Genomic DNA, 15239 nt, shown 5'->3' on the forward strand with positions numbered 1-15239 from the left:
GTGACAAATCAATGAGCATAGAAGGTGCTGCGGAAATTGGCTTCTACCACTGTTCAAACTGGGCGGGGCTAGCTCTGTCCCGCCATTTTTCATTGGTGCAACACAACTCCCCATGCCTACAACCACGCCCCCTCAATTGATCTTAACCGATACAGTCTGGAGGGTCAGGGGTTAAAGGTCAGGTCAGCTACCTGCGGGGTCAGAGTGTTAAGCTGTCCTTTAGTAGCCTTCAGTTAGAGACTGCTCCCTCCTCTCCTAAAACATCAACAACAACGAACAACACGTTGCCCCCTGCTCAGACAAACGGACAGGTGCCAGACAAGCTGAGATAATAAATTAGTTATTAAATATCGTACCCTGGGTCTGGCTAAATATGTGCCATAAGTTAATGGTTATTAATAATACATAACAGTGTGTACAACAACAGTGTGAATCATGACCAGAAAACAAATATACAAAACAGTGTAGAGAGTCTCCTGATAGAAGACTGGCCCTGGTAAAGAAAGAGGTAACTCTGTGTGATGCAAACTGGAGCCGTTTCCACAGAAATTAAGAAAAGATAAGTATGCCTGATGAAAAGAAGCCTGTCAATCAACCCAGGGGATGGCTAGCGACAGGACATCCTAACAGCTGAACCACGCTATCTGAGGTCAGGATGGGGGCCCCTGTGGGTCCCTCCTATTCAGGACTACACTCACCGAGGTCAGAGGCCACATCCCATCCGTGGAGAGCGCTTATGAGGTGGAAATGTCTGGGGCTTCATTTTGTTGCCTGTATAAAACCGTTTTTTAGTACCGTGCATAAATCTTTCAGGCTTCTCACATCTGCAACCATGAAATTAAAAACACCATGACATATGAAACCATATGTTGTGGCACCACATAATGAATGTGTGGATAATGCTAACTGAGGTTGTATGTGGCGGCGTGAGCGGTTATAGTAAACTAAAGATGGGGAATGCAAACCGTTAACCCTCCTTCCATAGTTATAAACGGTTTACAACTTATTATACAGCTACTTTATAACTTGTAAAACTTGAGTATCACTTATCAAATATCTGTTGCTATTTTCGTCTCATCAACCAGTCTAAACAAAATAAATTATTATAATACTGTGGGGTAGAACAAGATTATTGTTTCATATTCACATTCAGTTTTAAAATCATGGAAATACTGTACGCTTCATACAAGATTATTATTATTATTATTATTATTATTATTATTATTATTATTATTATTACTACATAATGGTGATACTGTGGTCTTAATAGATGTGATAGATCATATATTTTTTTATATTTTATAATAATACTGTAGTCATTTAAAAAAACAATATTGTTCTATATTTTTTTAACTTGGTCTTTTGTCCAGAAGTAGTTTAAAATACTAGATACATTTAATATACATGTTTGAATTAATGGGTTTATAAATATATATATTTATTTATTCAATGAACTTTCATACAGGAATCACGTCTTTGGCGTTGCCCTGGTGATAAGAGATGCAAGTGTTTTAAGCTTGTTTATTCATGATTAATTCACCTGAAACCCCACACATGTATGTGTCATGTTCCACCGATTATCTTTTGGAACGTAGTCCTACACGAGGCGAGCAGAAACGTTGTGCTTTGCAGCACCTTCAAAACAATAGGATCCACACATATATTTTAGTGAATAAACATATTCACGGCTCTGGAAGACTGCAGGTATCCATTATCAGCGTATTAGTCTGGTGAATTACTCCTACCGTTTCGTCTTATGGTGTTGAAGGGTGAATGACATAACGTTGCACTGTCCCTGGTTGTATAGAAAACCTCTAAACCTTCACAACTGCTGGTCATTTAAAGGGGGAGGGCTTACAATAGGGCAGGGGCGTAGGAATGAGTTTAACATTGGGGGGGACACATATCGGAAACCTGACAGATCCGGCATAATTTTTAGGTGGGACAAATGCGCCTGTCTACGATATTGGAGGGGACACGTCCCCTCCGTCCCCCCCGGTTCCTACGCCCTTGCAAGAGGGCGTGGCCTGGGAGGGTGTTGCTTAACCGGACGTCTCGGACCTCATTGGCTGCAGCCCCTGGCCTCCCTACTCCTCGCTGACGGCCTGCCAGGCCGCCTTGGCCTGCTCCTCCTTGGTCACGGCCATCAGGGGCTGGGAGATGCGGCGGGGCATGGGCCTGGGCACCTCCTCGTCCTCTTCGTCCTCCTCCCTGAGGGGGGGCTTCGGGGGGAGGGCGGGGGGCTGGTGGGGCTGGTACAGAGGGGGGAGGTGGAGGCTGTAGTTGGGCTGGGGGAGATGATGATGATGAGGATGGTGGTGGTGGTGCTGGTGGTGCTGGTGATCAGAGGCCAGGACTGAAGCCTGGGGCTGGGGTAGAGGTGGGCCCAGGATGAGGGCTCCAGGGCCGGGCTGGTAGTGGGCCTCCTCTTGGTCACAGCTGGAGGCGGGGGGACCTGGGTTACCGTCGCTGAGGGAGGAGACCCCAGAGCTGGCGCTGCCAGACAGGGTGGAGCTACTGCCATCCAGGAGGGACTGGGGACTGGTGGGAGAGGCAGGTATAGGGTGCAGGGGAGACTGGAGAGAGAGAGAGAGAGAGAGAGAGAGAGAGAGAGAGAGAGAGAGAGAGAGACAGTGAGATAGATAAAAGAAAAACCGACACACACTGACACACACACATATAGATCTATATGTAGCGCACAAAACACTGAAACCCAGCCGGAGGAGGAGTCTAAAGGTGCAGGCAGACATTCGGAGCGACTCGACGAGGAGGAGACGAGACGAGAGGAGGAGAGGAGGGAGGAAGGAGAGGGGGAGGAAGAGGAGGAGGAGGAGGAGGGTACCTTTCTTAAGGAGCGCGCGGGGAGGGCTGGCGGGAGGTCGCTGAGCTGCTGGCTGAAAGCATCAAAGTGCATCGACAGGTGGGGCCCTACAGGGGGAGACACAGCAGGGAGCGCTCAGATACACACACGCACACACACACACACCCACACACACACCCACGCGGCCCCGGGGACTCTAACCACTGAACACCGTGTTACCAGGAGGCAGGTTGCGGGGAGGCACGGGGGGGGCCAGGCCCAGGTGCCCGGAGAGGAAGGGGAGAGTCTCCCGGGTCCCACTGTCCAGACTCCAGCTGCTGGGGGTGGTCAGGACTGGGGGGTGGGTGAGGGGGGGGGGGGGGGGGGGGTGAGGGGTTGAGGAGGTGAGGAGAGGGGGGGGGGGGGGGGGGTTACATTTATTGCTGACGTATTTTGAGTCATTTCAGTGTGAGTGAGTGAGTTAGTGAACGAGTGAGAGAGTGAGTGGGCGAGTGAGTAAGTGAGTGCGTGAGTCAGTGAGCGAGCAAGTGATTGAGTGCGTCTGTGCATGCTTCTTGCGTGTGCGTGTGCGAGCGTGTGCGTGCGTGCGTGTGTGTGGGTACCTTTCTCCGCTACTGACAGGTTGGGATCGCTGCAGGGCTTGCACGGACCGATCACCTGGTGAAACAGCGCCCTCTGGAGGTTGGATGGCTGAAACAAAACAGGCGTTGGTTGGTTGAAACAACAACAGCCCAACACACACACACTCCCCCTTCAATTCTATTGGTCCATTCATCTGTCTGTCCTGGGGGAGGCGGTACCTGCGCGTGGTCGCTGTGGCTGGGGATCATCACGCTGGACGGCCGGTCTCTGTGTGGAGGCAGCAGCATCATCAGCTCTCTGTTGTGTCTGAACCGGTCTGGTAGAGAAGGGGAGCCCACTGCCAAACGCACATAGACATACACACAAACATTAACCTTTAATACCTGCAACACAACTGAGATTACCCTTTAACCTCCAAGCCCTGCAACCCGTGCGTCCCGAGAGCAACACTTCAACCATGAAACACAATGGAAAGGCATCATCAGAGGCTGATTGGCTAGGTCCTTACCCCTGATGGTGGAAGGGGCGGAGTGAATCATCTGAGAGGGGGCTGAGTGGGTGGAGCTTAGGCTGGAAGACGAGGGGCTTGGCTGTTCGAGAAAGAGAGAAGGGGAGAGAGAGAGAGAGAGAGAGAGAGAGAGAGAGAGAGAGAGAGATACAGTATGTTATTAAGATATTTGATTACCAGCTGCTAGTTAGATGCATGCATTATAATAGAGGGTCAGGAAAGCAATGCTTCATGGGAACCCCAGCAGGAGTCAGTGAGCTTGCAGGCCCCCACTATGTCAGGTGATCAGAGGCTCCTCTCACCTGCATGCGGTAGAAGTCATCAGGGTGCTCTAGCACCAGCCCCTCAGCCAGGATCACAACGTTACCAACAGTCCCAGTGTCACTGGAGCAGGAGAGAGGAGTCCACACAGATACAGAGGAGAGAGAGAGGAGTTACCACAGATGTATATAGAGAAGTTAATACAGATGTATAGAGGAGAGAGAGAGGAGTTACCACAGATGTATATAGAGAAGCTACCACAGATGTATATAGAGAAGTTAATACAGATGTATAGAGGAGAGCGAGAGGAGTTACCACAGATGTATATAGAGAAGTTAATACAGATGTATAGAGGAGAGAGAGAGGAGTTACCACAGATGTATATAGAGAAGTTAATACAGATGTATAGAGGAGAGCGAGAGGAGTTAGCATAGATTCATAAAGGAGAGTGAGCGAGCGAGTGAGTGAGTGAGTGAGTGAGTGAGCGAGCGAGTGAGTGAGTGAGTGAGTGAGTGAGCGAGCGAGTGAGCGAGTGAGCGAGTGAGCGAGTGAGTAAGAGAGTGAGTGTGTGCGTGCGTGTGCGTGTGTCACCTGTGTCGGTGGATGAGTTTGAATCCCTCCGGGCTCATGGGGCTGTGGGAAGCCAGGAAGCCTCGAGCGTTGACCCCAGAGCCGACCCGCTCCGAGCCCGGGAGACCCTGTAAGACCACACACACACACACACACACACACACACACACACACACACACACACGTTACCCCAGAACCAACACACACAGTCAAGCAAAGTGAGGTGGTGTTCATCAGGAACTCACGAGACACAGACTGCTCCTCATCATCTGGAACTGATCTATCAGTTTCTTATGCAGGGGACGCATTTCTGGGTGCACCAACTTCTCGTGCACCGCAAGACCCAGGCCTAGGATGTGAACCTATGACAAACAGAACATCAAATGCATATTACTGTTATTACAATCGGCCTTGGTGTGTGGGATAAGTTAAGGGCTAAAGTAGAAGAATCATATCCTTATACTCATCATCGTTGTCCTATCAACTAGTCCTTAGGAGCAGGTCTCCTGCTTAGGTCCTACTTGGTCCTACCTTGTCCCAGCAGGTCTTATCATCGAGGTCCTACCTGGTTCTACCTGGTTCTACTTATCCCATCCTCTAGGTCCTACCTGGTCCTGCATCAGGTCTTTGAGCTGGGTGATCCTGTCGGTGTCCTCAGGATGGCTGCTGATGTAGTCCTTATCAAAGAAGGCCTGAAGGACCAATAGACCAATTAAAATAAATAAATAAATAAATGAAATGACTCATGACTCATCAAGACAGTAGTGATGTGAGGCTGGGGTGGAGGTTTTGATGGGCCAATCAGGCGCTGACCTCCTGGTATCTGGCGATGCCGCCGTTGACCGCCGCGTCGATGACCCCGTTGAGGGTCATGCTGAGTAGGTTGATGTTGCTCTGGAGCTGCTGGAGCTGGTACTGACCAATCAGAGACCTTAGCTCCTGGTTCTTACTCTCCACCACCTCCAGGGCGTTCTGCAAGGGACTCACTTCCACCTGGGAGAGCGAGAGAGAGACAGAGAGAGAGACAGAGACAGAGAGAGAGGGGGGGGGGGGGCAGGGGGGAGAGAGCAGGAGGGAGAGAGACAGAGAGAGAGAGAGAGAGAGAGAGAGAGAGAGAGAGAGAGAGAGAGAGAGAGAGAGAGAGAGAGAGAGAGAGAGAGGGATACAGACAGACAGGAAGACAGACAGACAGAGACAGACAGAGACAGACAGAGGCAGGGAGGGAGATAAAGAAGGTGGGAGGGAGAGAGAGATGGGGGAGAGAGAGGCAGGGATATTGGTATTGGTAAGAACAGTATATTTCATGTCACATTCCACAGCTAGAGGGCACAAGAGTTCTTCACATACTTGACTTACAGAGGGTTGCACTAGAAGGCACTCCAGAGAACTACCGGATTTGCATGATGTAAAAAATAAGCATGTTGACACTCCAGGAGGTTACTGATTTAGAAGAAGAAGAAGATTGTTCTCACCAGCTCTCTCTTTTCAACCTCAAACCAGCGGGAGATGCCAGGCAGGGGGTGGGTGAGGAGGAGCGTAGTCCTCTCTATCCAGAGACTCTGCAAACAAACCAACATCATGAAGCAAGTCATAAATCACACAGTTCAGATAAGCTGAGATAGGGAGCACCTGTAAAGGTGCTCCCTATCTCAGCTGGCAGAGCATGGCATTAAGGCTGCCAGGATTAGGGGCAGGGGTTACACTCGTGGTTTTGGACGACATAAAAAAGATAAAGTATGGCACATATATTGAACATACGCACAGTAGAGAGCCACTAATTCATTGTTTTTGAGCCGTTCTTTGAAAACGTATCTGAAGACTGATAGTATATCCAGCACTGCTCATTTAACAGCAGTGTGTGTAGACTGTTGTAATGGTAGGTTATGATTGTTCAGTATAGGGCCGGCTCCTGACCTTGAACTCATTGTCCTTGTCTTTGGGCCCCTTGTGGAAGGGCCGGTCATAGCGGAACCGCCGCACGTTGTTCACCCGATAGAAGCTCTTGATGCGGTCCGGTACTCTGTCCATCTGCAGAACACTGAGGTTATCCGGCACCGGTGTGACCGCGTAGATCTGGAGATCTTTAGGGACCGAGTCAGGGAACCAAGCCTTCAGATGACCTCGTGCACATGACATCATTACACGATCACACTGGGTCCAAGACGATCACATCACCGTGGACCTCATTCAGAAATACACCGTTTATTATGTATCATCTTTTTTCTACCTGAAACCAAAGACGAACAAAAAGACACACATACAGTCACACATGATTAGCACATACTGCTTGAACAGGATACACTGGGCATCACATTGCAGGATGGCCTCGTCTGGTTGGTTGGGGTGCTGCATTGCGATTGCTTGCGGGAATTCTCCCAGCATCCTTTGCTGGAAGGCCTCTAGCCTCTCGTAGTCATGGCCGCGACAGACAAACTCTTTGTTCTGGTGGGGATCAGACAACGGAGATAAAGACGGTCATATTTTTCTGTGTGTGTATGCACAGCAAAAGGTAATATCACATTTTGATTGACATCCTCAATTGAACTCCACCCAGGTGATGTTCACTGTGTCATAATGCTTATGTGCTTGTTATCTTGATTAAGGAGTCTGTAAGTGTGGGGCTGTACAAGGATGCTGGTGAATTATGTGCTGAATAGTAAGCCCGGCTCAAAGCAGCACGCTGGGCGCTAACTCACTCTCAGGAAGAAGGGGAACTTGCGGCCGTAGAACCCTATCCTGAAGAACTCCGGCTCCAGGCGCTGCTGCTCCATGATGTTGTCATAGTAGGCGGCCTCCATCTTCTACATACACACACAGAGACACACATACACACACACATACACACACACACACATACACACACAGGCAGGCAGGCAGGCAGGCACGCATGCACACACACACACACACACACGCACAGGCAGGCACGCATGCAAACACACACAGACATTCACAGACACACACACACACTCATACACACACACAACACACACACACACACACACACACACACGTACACACACACAGTTCAGTTATAGTTATACAACTCTTCCGTGAGTAGTCTTTAAGCTCCGGTCATGCGGGAGTATTTCGTGGAGAATAAATACATATTTAATGGTGTATTCATACATATTTCAGAGTGTATTAACAACTGCGTCATGTTGTGTTCATAAGTATGAAGACGGGGAGGGACTACAGACCCGAATCCAGCTGAGACTCTGGTAGTCGTATAAGGACTCGTACTGGAAGGCCAGCTCTCTGCACAGGGGAATCCCATACTCCCAGCACTAGACACACACATACACAGTGGTATTTAGTTATTCTTGATCACATAAATCACCGTAATTGAAGACAAACCACATTTATTGTGTGTGTATATTTGTATATGTATAGATTGGCATTGTTGAATTAGTGTGTTTGTACTTCTGTGTGTGTGTTTGTGTGTGTGTGTGTGTGTGCATGTGTGTGTGTGTGTGTGTGTGTGTGTGTGTGTGTGTGTGTGTGTGTGTGTGTTGTGTACGTGTGCCTGTGTGAGAGTATGTGTGTGCCTGTGTGTGTGCGTGTGCGTGTGTGTGTGTGTGTTTGTGCGGGGGGGTACCTTGGCCTTGTTGAAGTAGTGCAGCACCTTGCGACACAGCGCCTCCTTGCGGTGCCAGTGGGTCTGTGCAGGGTAGTGCAGGAAGTCCCTGAGAGGACCCTCCTCCCAGGACAGCTGCTCCCAGTACAGCAGCAGAGTGAACGCTGCCTCTGTACACACACACACACACACACGTTTAGTGTGTATTGTGTGTATAGGGTGTATTGTGAGTGTTTAGTGTGCAGTGTGTATTGTGTCTGTACGGTGCGTGTATTGTATGTTTGCTAGTGTGTCTTGTGTGTGTAAAGAGTTGTGTGTATTGTGTGCATTGTTTGTGTGTGTGTGTGTGTGTATATTAGTGTGAATAGTGTGTGTGTGTGTGTGTGTGTGTGTGTGTGTGTGTGTGTGTGTGTGTGTGTGTGTGTGTGTGTGTGTGTGTGTGTGTGTACTGTGTGAGCAGTATAGTCTTTGTACTGTCTTTATCGCTGGTGTGTATGTGTAAGTATGTGTTTGCTTTACCGGTGTAGTTGTCTGCCTGCAGGTACATGTCACACAGCTTGTGGATGTAGCGGATGTACATCTCCTCCTTGTTGATCTCAGACTTATAGAAGTTCTATAGAACCAAACACACACACACACAAACACATTACTCCTATATATTTCAAGTTATTTATAGATATTTATTAACAGTTTTGTATTAGGAAAACAAGTGACCCAAAATGACTAAAAGTGCTAGCATTGCCTAGCTCAGCATTTAATGTCCAACGTCAATCGACCTAGCCTTCTCTTTAGAGAAGGCCTTGTAAGCATTACCTTTTCTACATATGCAACACAAAATGACTTCCCCTTGTATCATATTCATTGTCTTTGCTATAAGCAATGCACACACAGTGATGTGGATACACAGAAACATGCAGATTTGTTTGTTTGTGGGCCCTATCGGAGAAAACACCATAGCCAGGCCTGTTTGTATGGGCTTACTTGTGTATCAAAGAAAGATACAGCTTTGGGAGCTGCTGAACACTCTTTTGGAACATGAGGGATTTCAATGGCTCGCCAACTGCACAATAGACCAGACCAGAGCAGATTGTGAGGCAGGCCTTACCAGCAGGTTCACAGTGCAGCCAATCTTCTTGTTCTCAGTCTCATCACCCTTCATGCAGTCCCTGGAGGGAAGAGTGGACAAGCATTAGGACTACTACTGTTATAGTACCGGTAATGGTACATTAGTTATTATATCTATAAATATGATCTGCTCAACATAGAAAAAGAGGAAGAGAGAGAGGGAGAGCGAGTGAGCAAGACAGAGGACGAGAGAAAGAGAGAGATTGAGTGAGTGAGCAAGAAAGAGAGAGATAGAGAGAGAGAGAGACATAAAGAGAGACAGAGAGAGATAAAAAGAGAGTGACAGCAAGTAAGCAAGAGAATTTGGGAGAGAGGATAGGGGGATATACAAACAGATAGAGGGGGAGGTAGAGAGACAGAGTGAGAGAGATCCTACCTGTAGTCCAGCAGACGCTCCATCAGTCTGGTTACCGAGGTAACGAAGGAGATGCCGCTCTCTCTCCATGTCTCCTGCTCTACCTTCTCCAGTAAACTGCACACCAGACATCTCCACTCAGTATCATCTCAGTCATGGTACAATTCATTCATTCAATTGATCTCAGTCTCAATTAAGTCTCAATTCAGTTTGGGTTCAGTGGGATTTCGGGGGAGTTCCATTTCCCATCAGTTTCAATTTACTCAATTCATGTTCCTTTTGAATGTTATTCACATTCCATAACAGGGGTGATTAGCAAGATTTTAGCTCCAGTTTCAATTTCAGTCTGCTGCAAAGTTAGAGCAAATAGCCTACATCCAAGTAGCCATAAAGATAACATAAGAGATGGGCGATATATAAACAAAATCAAATCTTCATATTCTGGACCAAATGCCTCAGAACATGTGTCAGAGTACATTTCTAAAGTAAAATGCCAAAATGTAGTTTAAAATCTTCCATCTCCCTCCTAGCCAAGGGTTCCTATTCAGGGGGTTGAGTGATTGATGTTCCCTCTGAGAGATAGGGCTTACCTGGGGTAGGGCCCAAACAGCTGGGTTCTAATCCCGCAGCACACAGACACACAGACCAGCGTTGTTAGGGCACAAGGGCACACCGGCAGAGAGACAGAGGTTATTCTCATAGATAGAGACAGAGGGATAGAGTTAGATAGAGGGAGAACTAGAGTTAGAGAGAGAAGGAGTTGGTTAGAGTAAGAGGGAGACTTCCATAGTTAGACAGACTTTGTAAGCGAGAGCGTTAGCAAAGAGAGTTAAGCGTGCACTTTAAAGCAGGTTGTTAGACATGGTTACACAAATCATCACACATTCAGACTCTAACATCTTATGAACAGACTATAATCTGTAACCTAGCAACATAGTTTGTTGTTGTGAAGACAGAGTTTCCATATTGAGGCAGAAAAACAAGAAACATAAGCTCTACAAATAAGCAAATACAAAGCATTAGCACTGGTGTGTGTGTGTGTGTGTGTGTGTGTGTGTGTGTCTGCGTGCGTGCGTGCGTGTGTGCGTGCGTGTTTGTGTGTCTGTGTGTTTTTACTTACAGTAGACTGAACAGTTCTCTGTAGTTTTCATCTCCTTTCCCCTCAGAAACCAAACTGTCCAGTTTATCAATCAACTCTGCTTCCACCTACACACGAAACAGACCCACACATACACACACACACACACACACACACACACACACACACACACACACAAACACACACACACACACACACACACACACAAAACACACACACACAAACACAAACACACACAGTGTAATAAATGAGTTTGTCCCATTGTTTTGCCTTTTTTTGCATGTTGTTTGTGTGTGCTGTATATTTAGTGTGATGGCGTGGACCTGTTTGAAGTGTCCCTTGGTGCGCTGCTCCCAGTCCATCATGTCATGGAACAGGGGGATCATGATGTTGCGGACCTCCGCCTGAGGGACCAGGGTCACCCCCAGGAACGGTCCGATCATACCCGGGATGAAGTGCACCTTGTTCTCCCCTGGAAACACACCCAATACAAACCCTAATCAATACAGCAATACAGACCCTAATCTATACAGCCCCTAATCAATATATCGATACACACCCTAATCTATACAGCCCCTAATCAATACATTAACACAAAATCTAATATATACAGCCCCTAATCAATACAGCAACATACCCTAATCTATACAGCCCCTAATCAATACACCAGTACACATCCTAATAATTGCAGCCCTTAATCAATACATGAATGCAGAATGTAATATATATGGCCCCTAATAAATACATAAATACAAGCCTAATCTATACAGCCCCTAATCAATGCATCGATAATACCCTAATCTATACACCCCCTAATAAATATATTAATACAGAATCAAATCTGTATAGCCCCTACTCAATACATCAATACAGCCTTGAATCACTACATCAAACCAGCCCCTAATGAAAAACAGAAATACACCCCCTAATCAATACATCAATACAGCCCCTAATCGGTACACCAATCCACCAATAAATCCGCTGATAAATACAACAATTCATAAATATACAAACACAGCCTCTAATCAGTACACCAATCCATTAAGATATCAGTCAAGCGACAGCTAATCCTACCTCCTGACAGGAGGTAGGAGATTATTCTGGCACTCTAAAATACCAGAACATGATCTTGTATTCCAGAATATGTCTTTTTTAGAATTGTACATTTGGTGATTTCTCAGTTTATTGAAGTTCAAAACATTCAGTAGATGTGTCATCCTAAGCAACGTACGAGTGAGGCGGACACACCATTAAAGCATACCGTCAACATTGTAGTAAAAAATGCAAATGATTGATGTGTTTTTTACCAAGGTTCTGCCACATGGTGAGGAGCTCATAGGCCATGGAGATCCTCATGTCTCCATATCTGCAGGGGAGAAGGAGGAGCAAGAGAAGGAGGAGAATATTATATCAATGTTTTCATATCCTGTCGAGAAATTTTAGACTCAGCTTTAAATAAAAATATAAACTCCAACTCCTGCATCTGAAATAAGTAATTAGACTGTTACCAATGACCGGTGCACGGAAGAGGAAAAATCAAAACCCCAGAAAGGTTGCCCGTAGTCCCCAGATCAATTGCTGTCAGAAAATATCCATTGATATCCGAGATTATCTCAAGTGCGATACAATAACACAAGTTGTTTATTTTGGCCACAAGCAGCTGGCGTTGGCAGGGAGTGCTAGCTGGTATCATGTAGCATTAGCCACTTTTGTTTGCAGGCTGTGTTCTTACTTGTCCAACACCTTCTTCCGCTTGGCAGGGCTCAGGCTCTCCAGCTGTAAGCTTGGCTGGTTGATGTACAACACAGCTAGACCAAAGTAGGAGCTCCACACCTACACACACACACACAAAAACACAGGCACGTTAGCGCACACACACACAAACACACACACACAGACACACACACAGGCACATGAGCACCCACACACAGGCATGCAAACCCACACATACAGCGCTCGCACACACACACCAACACACACAGGTACATGGGCATACACACACACCGGCATGACTTCAAGCACACAGATGCGCGTGGGCACAAACTTAGCAAATCACGGTGAAGCGATACACAGAGTAACTACTGCGTACTTTGGAAGATGTGTTTGTGTGTGTGTGTGTGTGTGTGTGTGTGTGTGTGTGTGTGTGTGTAGAAGAAAGAATCTCACCTTAAAGTCAAAGTCGGCTTCGTTGAAGTTCTTGTGAATGGCAGGAGAAAGAAACCTAGCCGTTGAAACTATGATACTACAAACACACACACATACACACACGCACAAACACGCACACACACGCACACACACCCAAACAGTTTGATCAAAAATGTACACATCTATGCAATATGTGTCAGTATGTGTGTGTGTGTGTGTGTGTGTGTGTGTGTGTGCGTGTGCGTGTCCGTGTGTGTGTGTGTGTGTCTTACTTGCTAGTAAGCAGTCTCATCACGTTCCAATCACGGGGGAAGATGCTGAGCTTCATCAAATTCCTGAACACGCAGAGAATCTTCAACACAAACTCCTGAGAGAGGAGACAGGAGTGAAGGAGAGGAGAGGAGAAGAGGAGACATGAGAGGAGACTAAAACTAAGTTCATTGGATTCCTCTTGGCATGATGGACGAATGCCTCATAAAACCGCACTGGCATTTCTTCATCAATCTACAGGTCTAGGTTAACTAGGTGACACCGTACCTTGAGTTCCTCCTTACTCTGGAAGCTGTCCAGCAGGTGCTGGAAGTGGGTGTCACTCATCTGCCGAAGGAGGGACAGGAGGCAGGACACATACTCCCCCTACCAATAGTAAGACAGGAACCCAGAAATCAGTCAATCAGAAGAGAACATCCGACCAATCAGGACCATGAAATAAAGGTCAACACTCATAACAACACATGGAGATGGAAAAGAATGAGTCTGAATGTGGATACTAAAATATCACAAATTAGCAGTAGTAGTAGTAGTAGTAGTAGTAGCAGTAGTATTAGTAGCAGTAGTAGTAGCAACAGCAGTAGTAGTAGTAGAGGTATATTCTAGTTAATTAATAAGTTGATAATAGCAGTATAGTGATATTAAATGTGATCTCATCAAATGAATGAATGAGTCAATAGCAGCAGTGAATGAATGTTAGAATTAATGAATGATTTAATAGGATGCATTGTTAGATACTCAAACCCCTTTAACATTTATGGGAAAGCAGTAATTCCCATAAATACATTTTCAGGTAGATTCCTGCATAGGGTCCCATGTGAATGGGATCGGTATTTGCCGGCTCAAGACCTAGTTACATGTCCCGATCACTGCTGGAGTAGTAGTAGTAGTAATGATGGTTACTACCAATGTTCTCATCAGATGAATGGATGCATGAACAAGTGAATAGTAGTAGGAGTAGTAATAAACTAATTAATGCATCTGTAAATAGATGTATTGCATTGTTAGTTACTAACCTTGATCTTATCAGATGAATGGACGAATGAATGAGATAGTAGTAGTATTAGATTGTTAGTTAGTAACAGTGATCGCATCATATGAATAGATGAATGATCAGTTAATAATAGTAGTAGCAGTAGAAGTAGGAATGGATGAATGAATGAATGAATGAATGAGTTAATGATTTATGATCAATAGTAGTATTATATTGTTAGTTACTAACAGTGATCTCAGCGGTGCACTGCGGACAGCGATGACCCCTTACCGCCTCCTGGGATTGGCTTTTGCTCATGATTGACAGCAGGGTCTGGAGCAATACGTCCAATAGGGATTCAACCATCATCTCCACCTCCTCCTGTACTGATGAATCCTGATATCATGAGAGAAGAAGACATTTATATTGAAATAGAATAGTATATATAGTACCAGAGAGCTGGTCTTGGTGATGGAAGTGATGAGCTGCGGTGTGTTGTATGTTTAAAGTTTGTATACATAGTGTATATAGTATACAATGTAAATTTAGTATAAACAGTACCAGGGAGCTGGTCTTGATGATGGAGAAGATTGAGCTGAGGATACCAGAGCAGATCAGAAGCTCTTTCTGCTGACGTAGGTGAAGGTGGATATGATGTAACACCACGGGAAGTAGAATCCTGCGAGACTCTGCACACAGACACACAGGAAGGAAGATAGACAGACAGACCGTCAGATAGACAGATAGAAAGGCAGGAAGGCAGTCAGACACACAGCCAGAGGGCCAGAGAGAAAGATATAACAGAGAATATTGATTGATACAAACAAATTGTTATGTTTGTTCCTGTGTGTTTCTGTATGTGTGTCTTGTGAGCACAAGCTGGCGACCTCTGACCTGGGTAGGCGAAGAGCGGGCTGTCCACGGTGCGGGCGATGGACTGCAGCCTCACCACGTCC

General features: G+C 46.3%; 1 protein-coding gene across 1 annotated transcript in view; it reads right to left on the reverse strand.

Moving 5' to 3' along the window:
* Positions 1 to 2087: 2087 nt before the first annotated feature.
* LOC307084029 (dedicator of cytokinesis protein 3-like) overlaps positions 2088 to 15239 on the reverse strand; it is a gene marked incomplete at both ends in the record, with an annotated part of 50061 nt that continues 36909 nt past the window's right edge. Inside the window, 31 exons of the mRNA XM_079748143.1 lie at positions 2088 to 2576; positions 2843 to 2928; positions 3041 to 3154; positions 3424 to 3511; positions 3622 to 3740; positions 3912 to 3993; positions 4214 to 4295; positions 4764 to 4870; positions 4988 to 5104; positions 5351 to 5434; positions 5556 to 5735; positions 6215 to 6301; positions 6657 to 6823; positions 7043 to 7184; positions 7439 to 7543; positions 7940 to 8026; positions 8338 to 8486; positions 8836 to 8929; positions 9422 to 9482; positions 9818 to 9913; positions 10387 to 10413; positions 10917 to 11002; positions 11219 to 11367; positions 12203 to 12261; positions 12628 to 12728; positions 13062 to 13137; positions 13313 to 13407; positions 13578 to 13676; positions 14533 to 14679; positions 14845 to 14972; positions 15178 to 15239. The exon at positions 15178 to 15239 is cut by the window's right edge and continues 131 nt beyond it. Coding sequence (XP_079604269.1) covers positions 2088 to 2576; positions 2843 to 2928; positions 3041 to 3154; positions 3424 to 3511; positions 3622 to 3740; positions 3912 to 3993; positions 4214 to 4295; positions 4764 to 4870; positions 4988 to 5104; positions 5351 to 5434; positions 5556 to 5735; positions 6215 to 6301; positions 6657 to 6823; positions 7043 to 7184; positions 7439 to 7543; positions 7940 to 8026; positions 8338 to 8486; positions 8836 to 8929; positions 9422 to 9482; positions 9818 to 9913; positions 10387 to 10413; positions 10917 to 11002; positions 11219 to 11367; positions 12203 to 12261; positions 12628 to 12728; positions 13062 to 13137; positions 13313 to 13407; positions 13578 to 13676; positions 14533 to 14679; positions 14845 to 14972; positions 15178 to 15239 — 3565 coding nt within the window. The remainder of the gene's footprint in view (positions 2577 to 2842; positions 2929 to 3040; positions 3155 to 3423; positions 3512 to 3621; positions 3741 to 3911; positions 3994 to 4213; positions 4296 to 4763; positions 4871 to 4987; positions 5105 to 5350; positions 5435 to 5555; positions 5736 to 6214; positions 6302 to 6656; positions 6824 to 7042; positions 7185 to 7438; positions 7544 to 7939; positions 8027 to 8337; positions 8487 to 8835; positions 8930 to 9421; positions 9483 to 9817; positions 9914 to 10386; positions 10414 to 10916; positions 11003 to 11218; positions 11368 to 12202; positions 12262 to 12627; positions 12729 to 13061; positions 13138 to 13312; positions 13408 to 13577; positions 13677 to 14532; positions 14680 to 14844; positions 14973 to 15177) is intronic.

This window comes from Pollachius pollachius (assembly GCF_949987615.1).
Source record: "Pollachius pollachius genome assembly, chromosome: 12".
Classification (NCBI taxonomy): domain Eukaryota; kingdom Metazoa; phylum Chordata; class Actinopteri; order Gadiformes; family Gadidae; genus Pollachius; species Pollachius pollachius.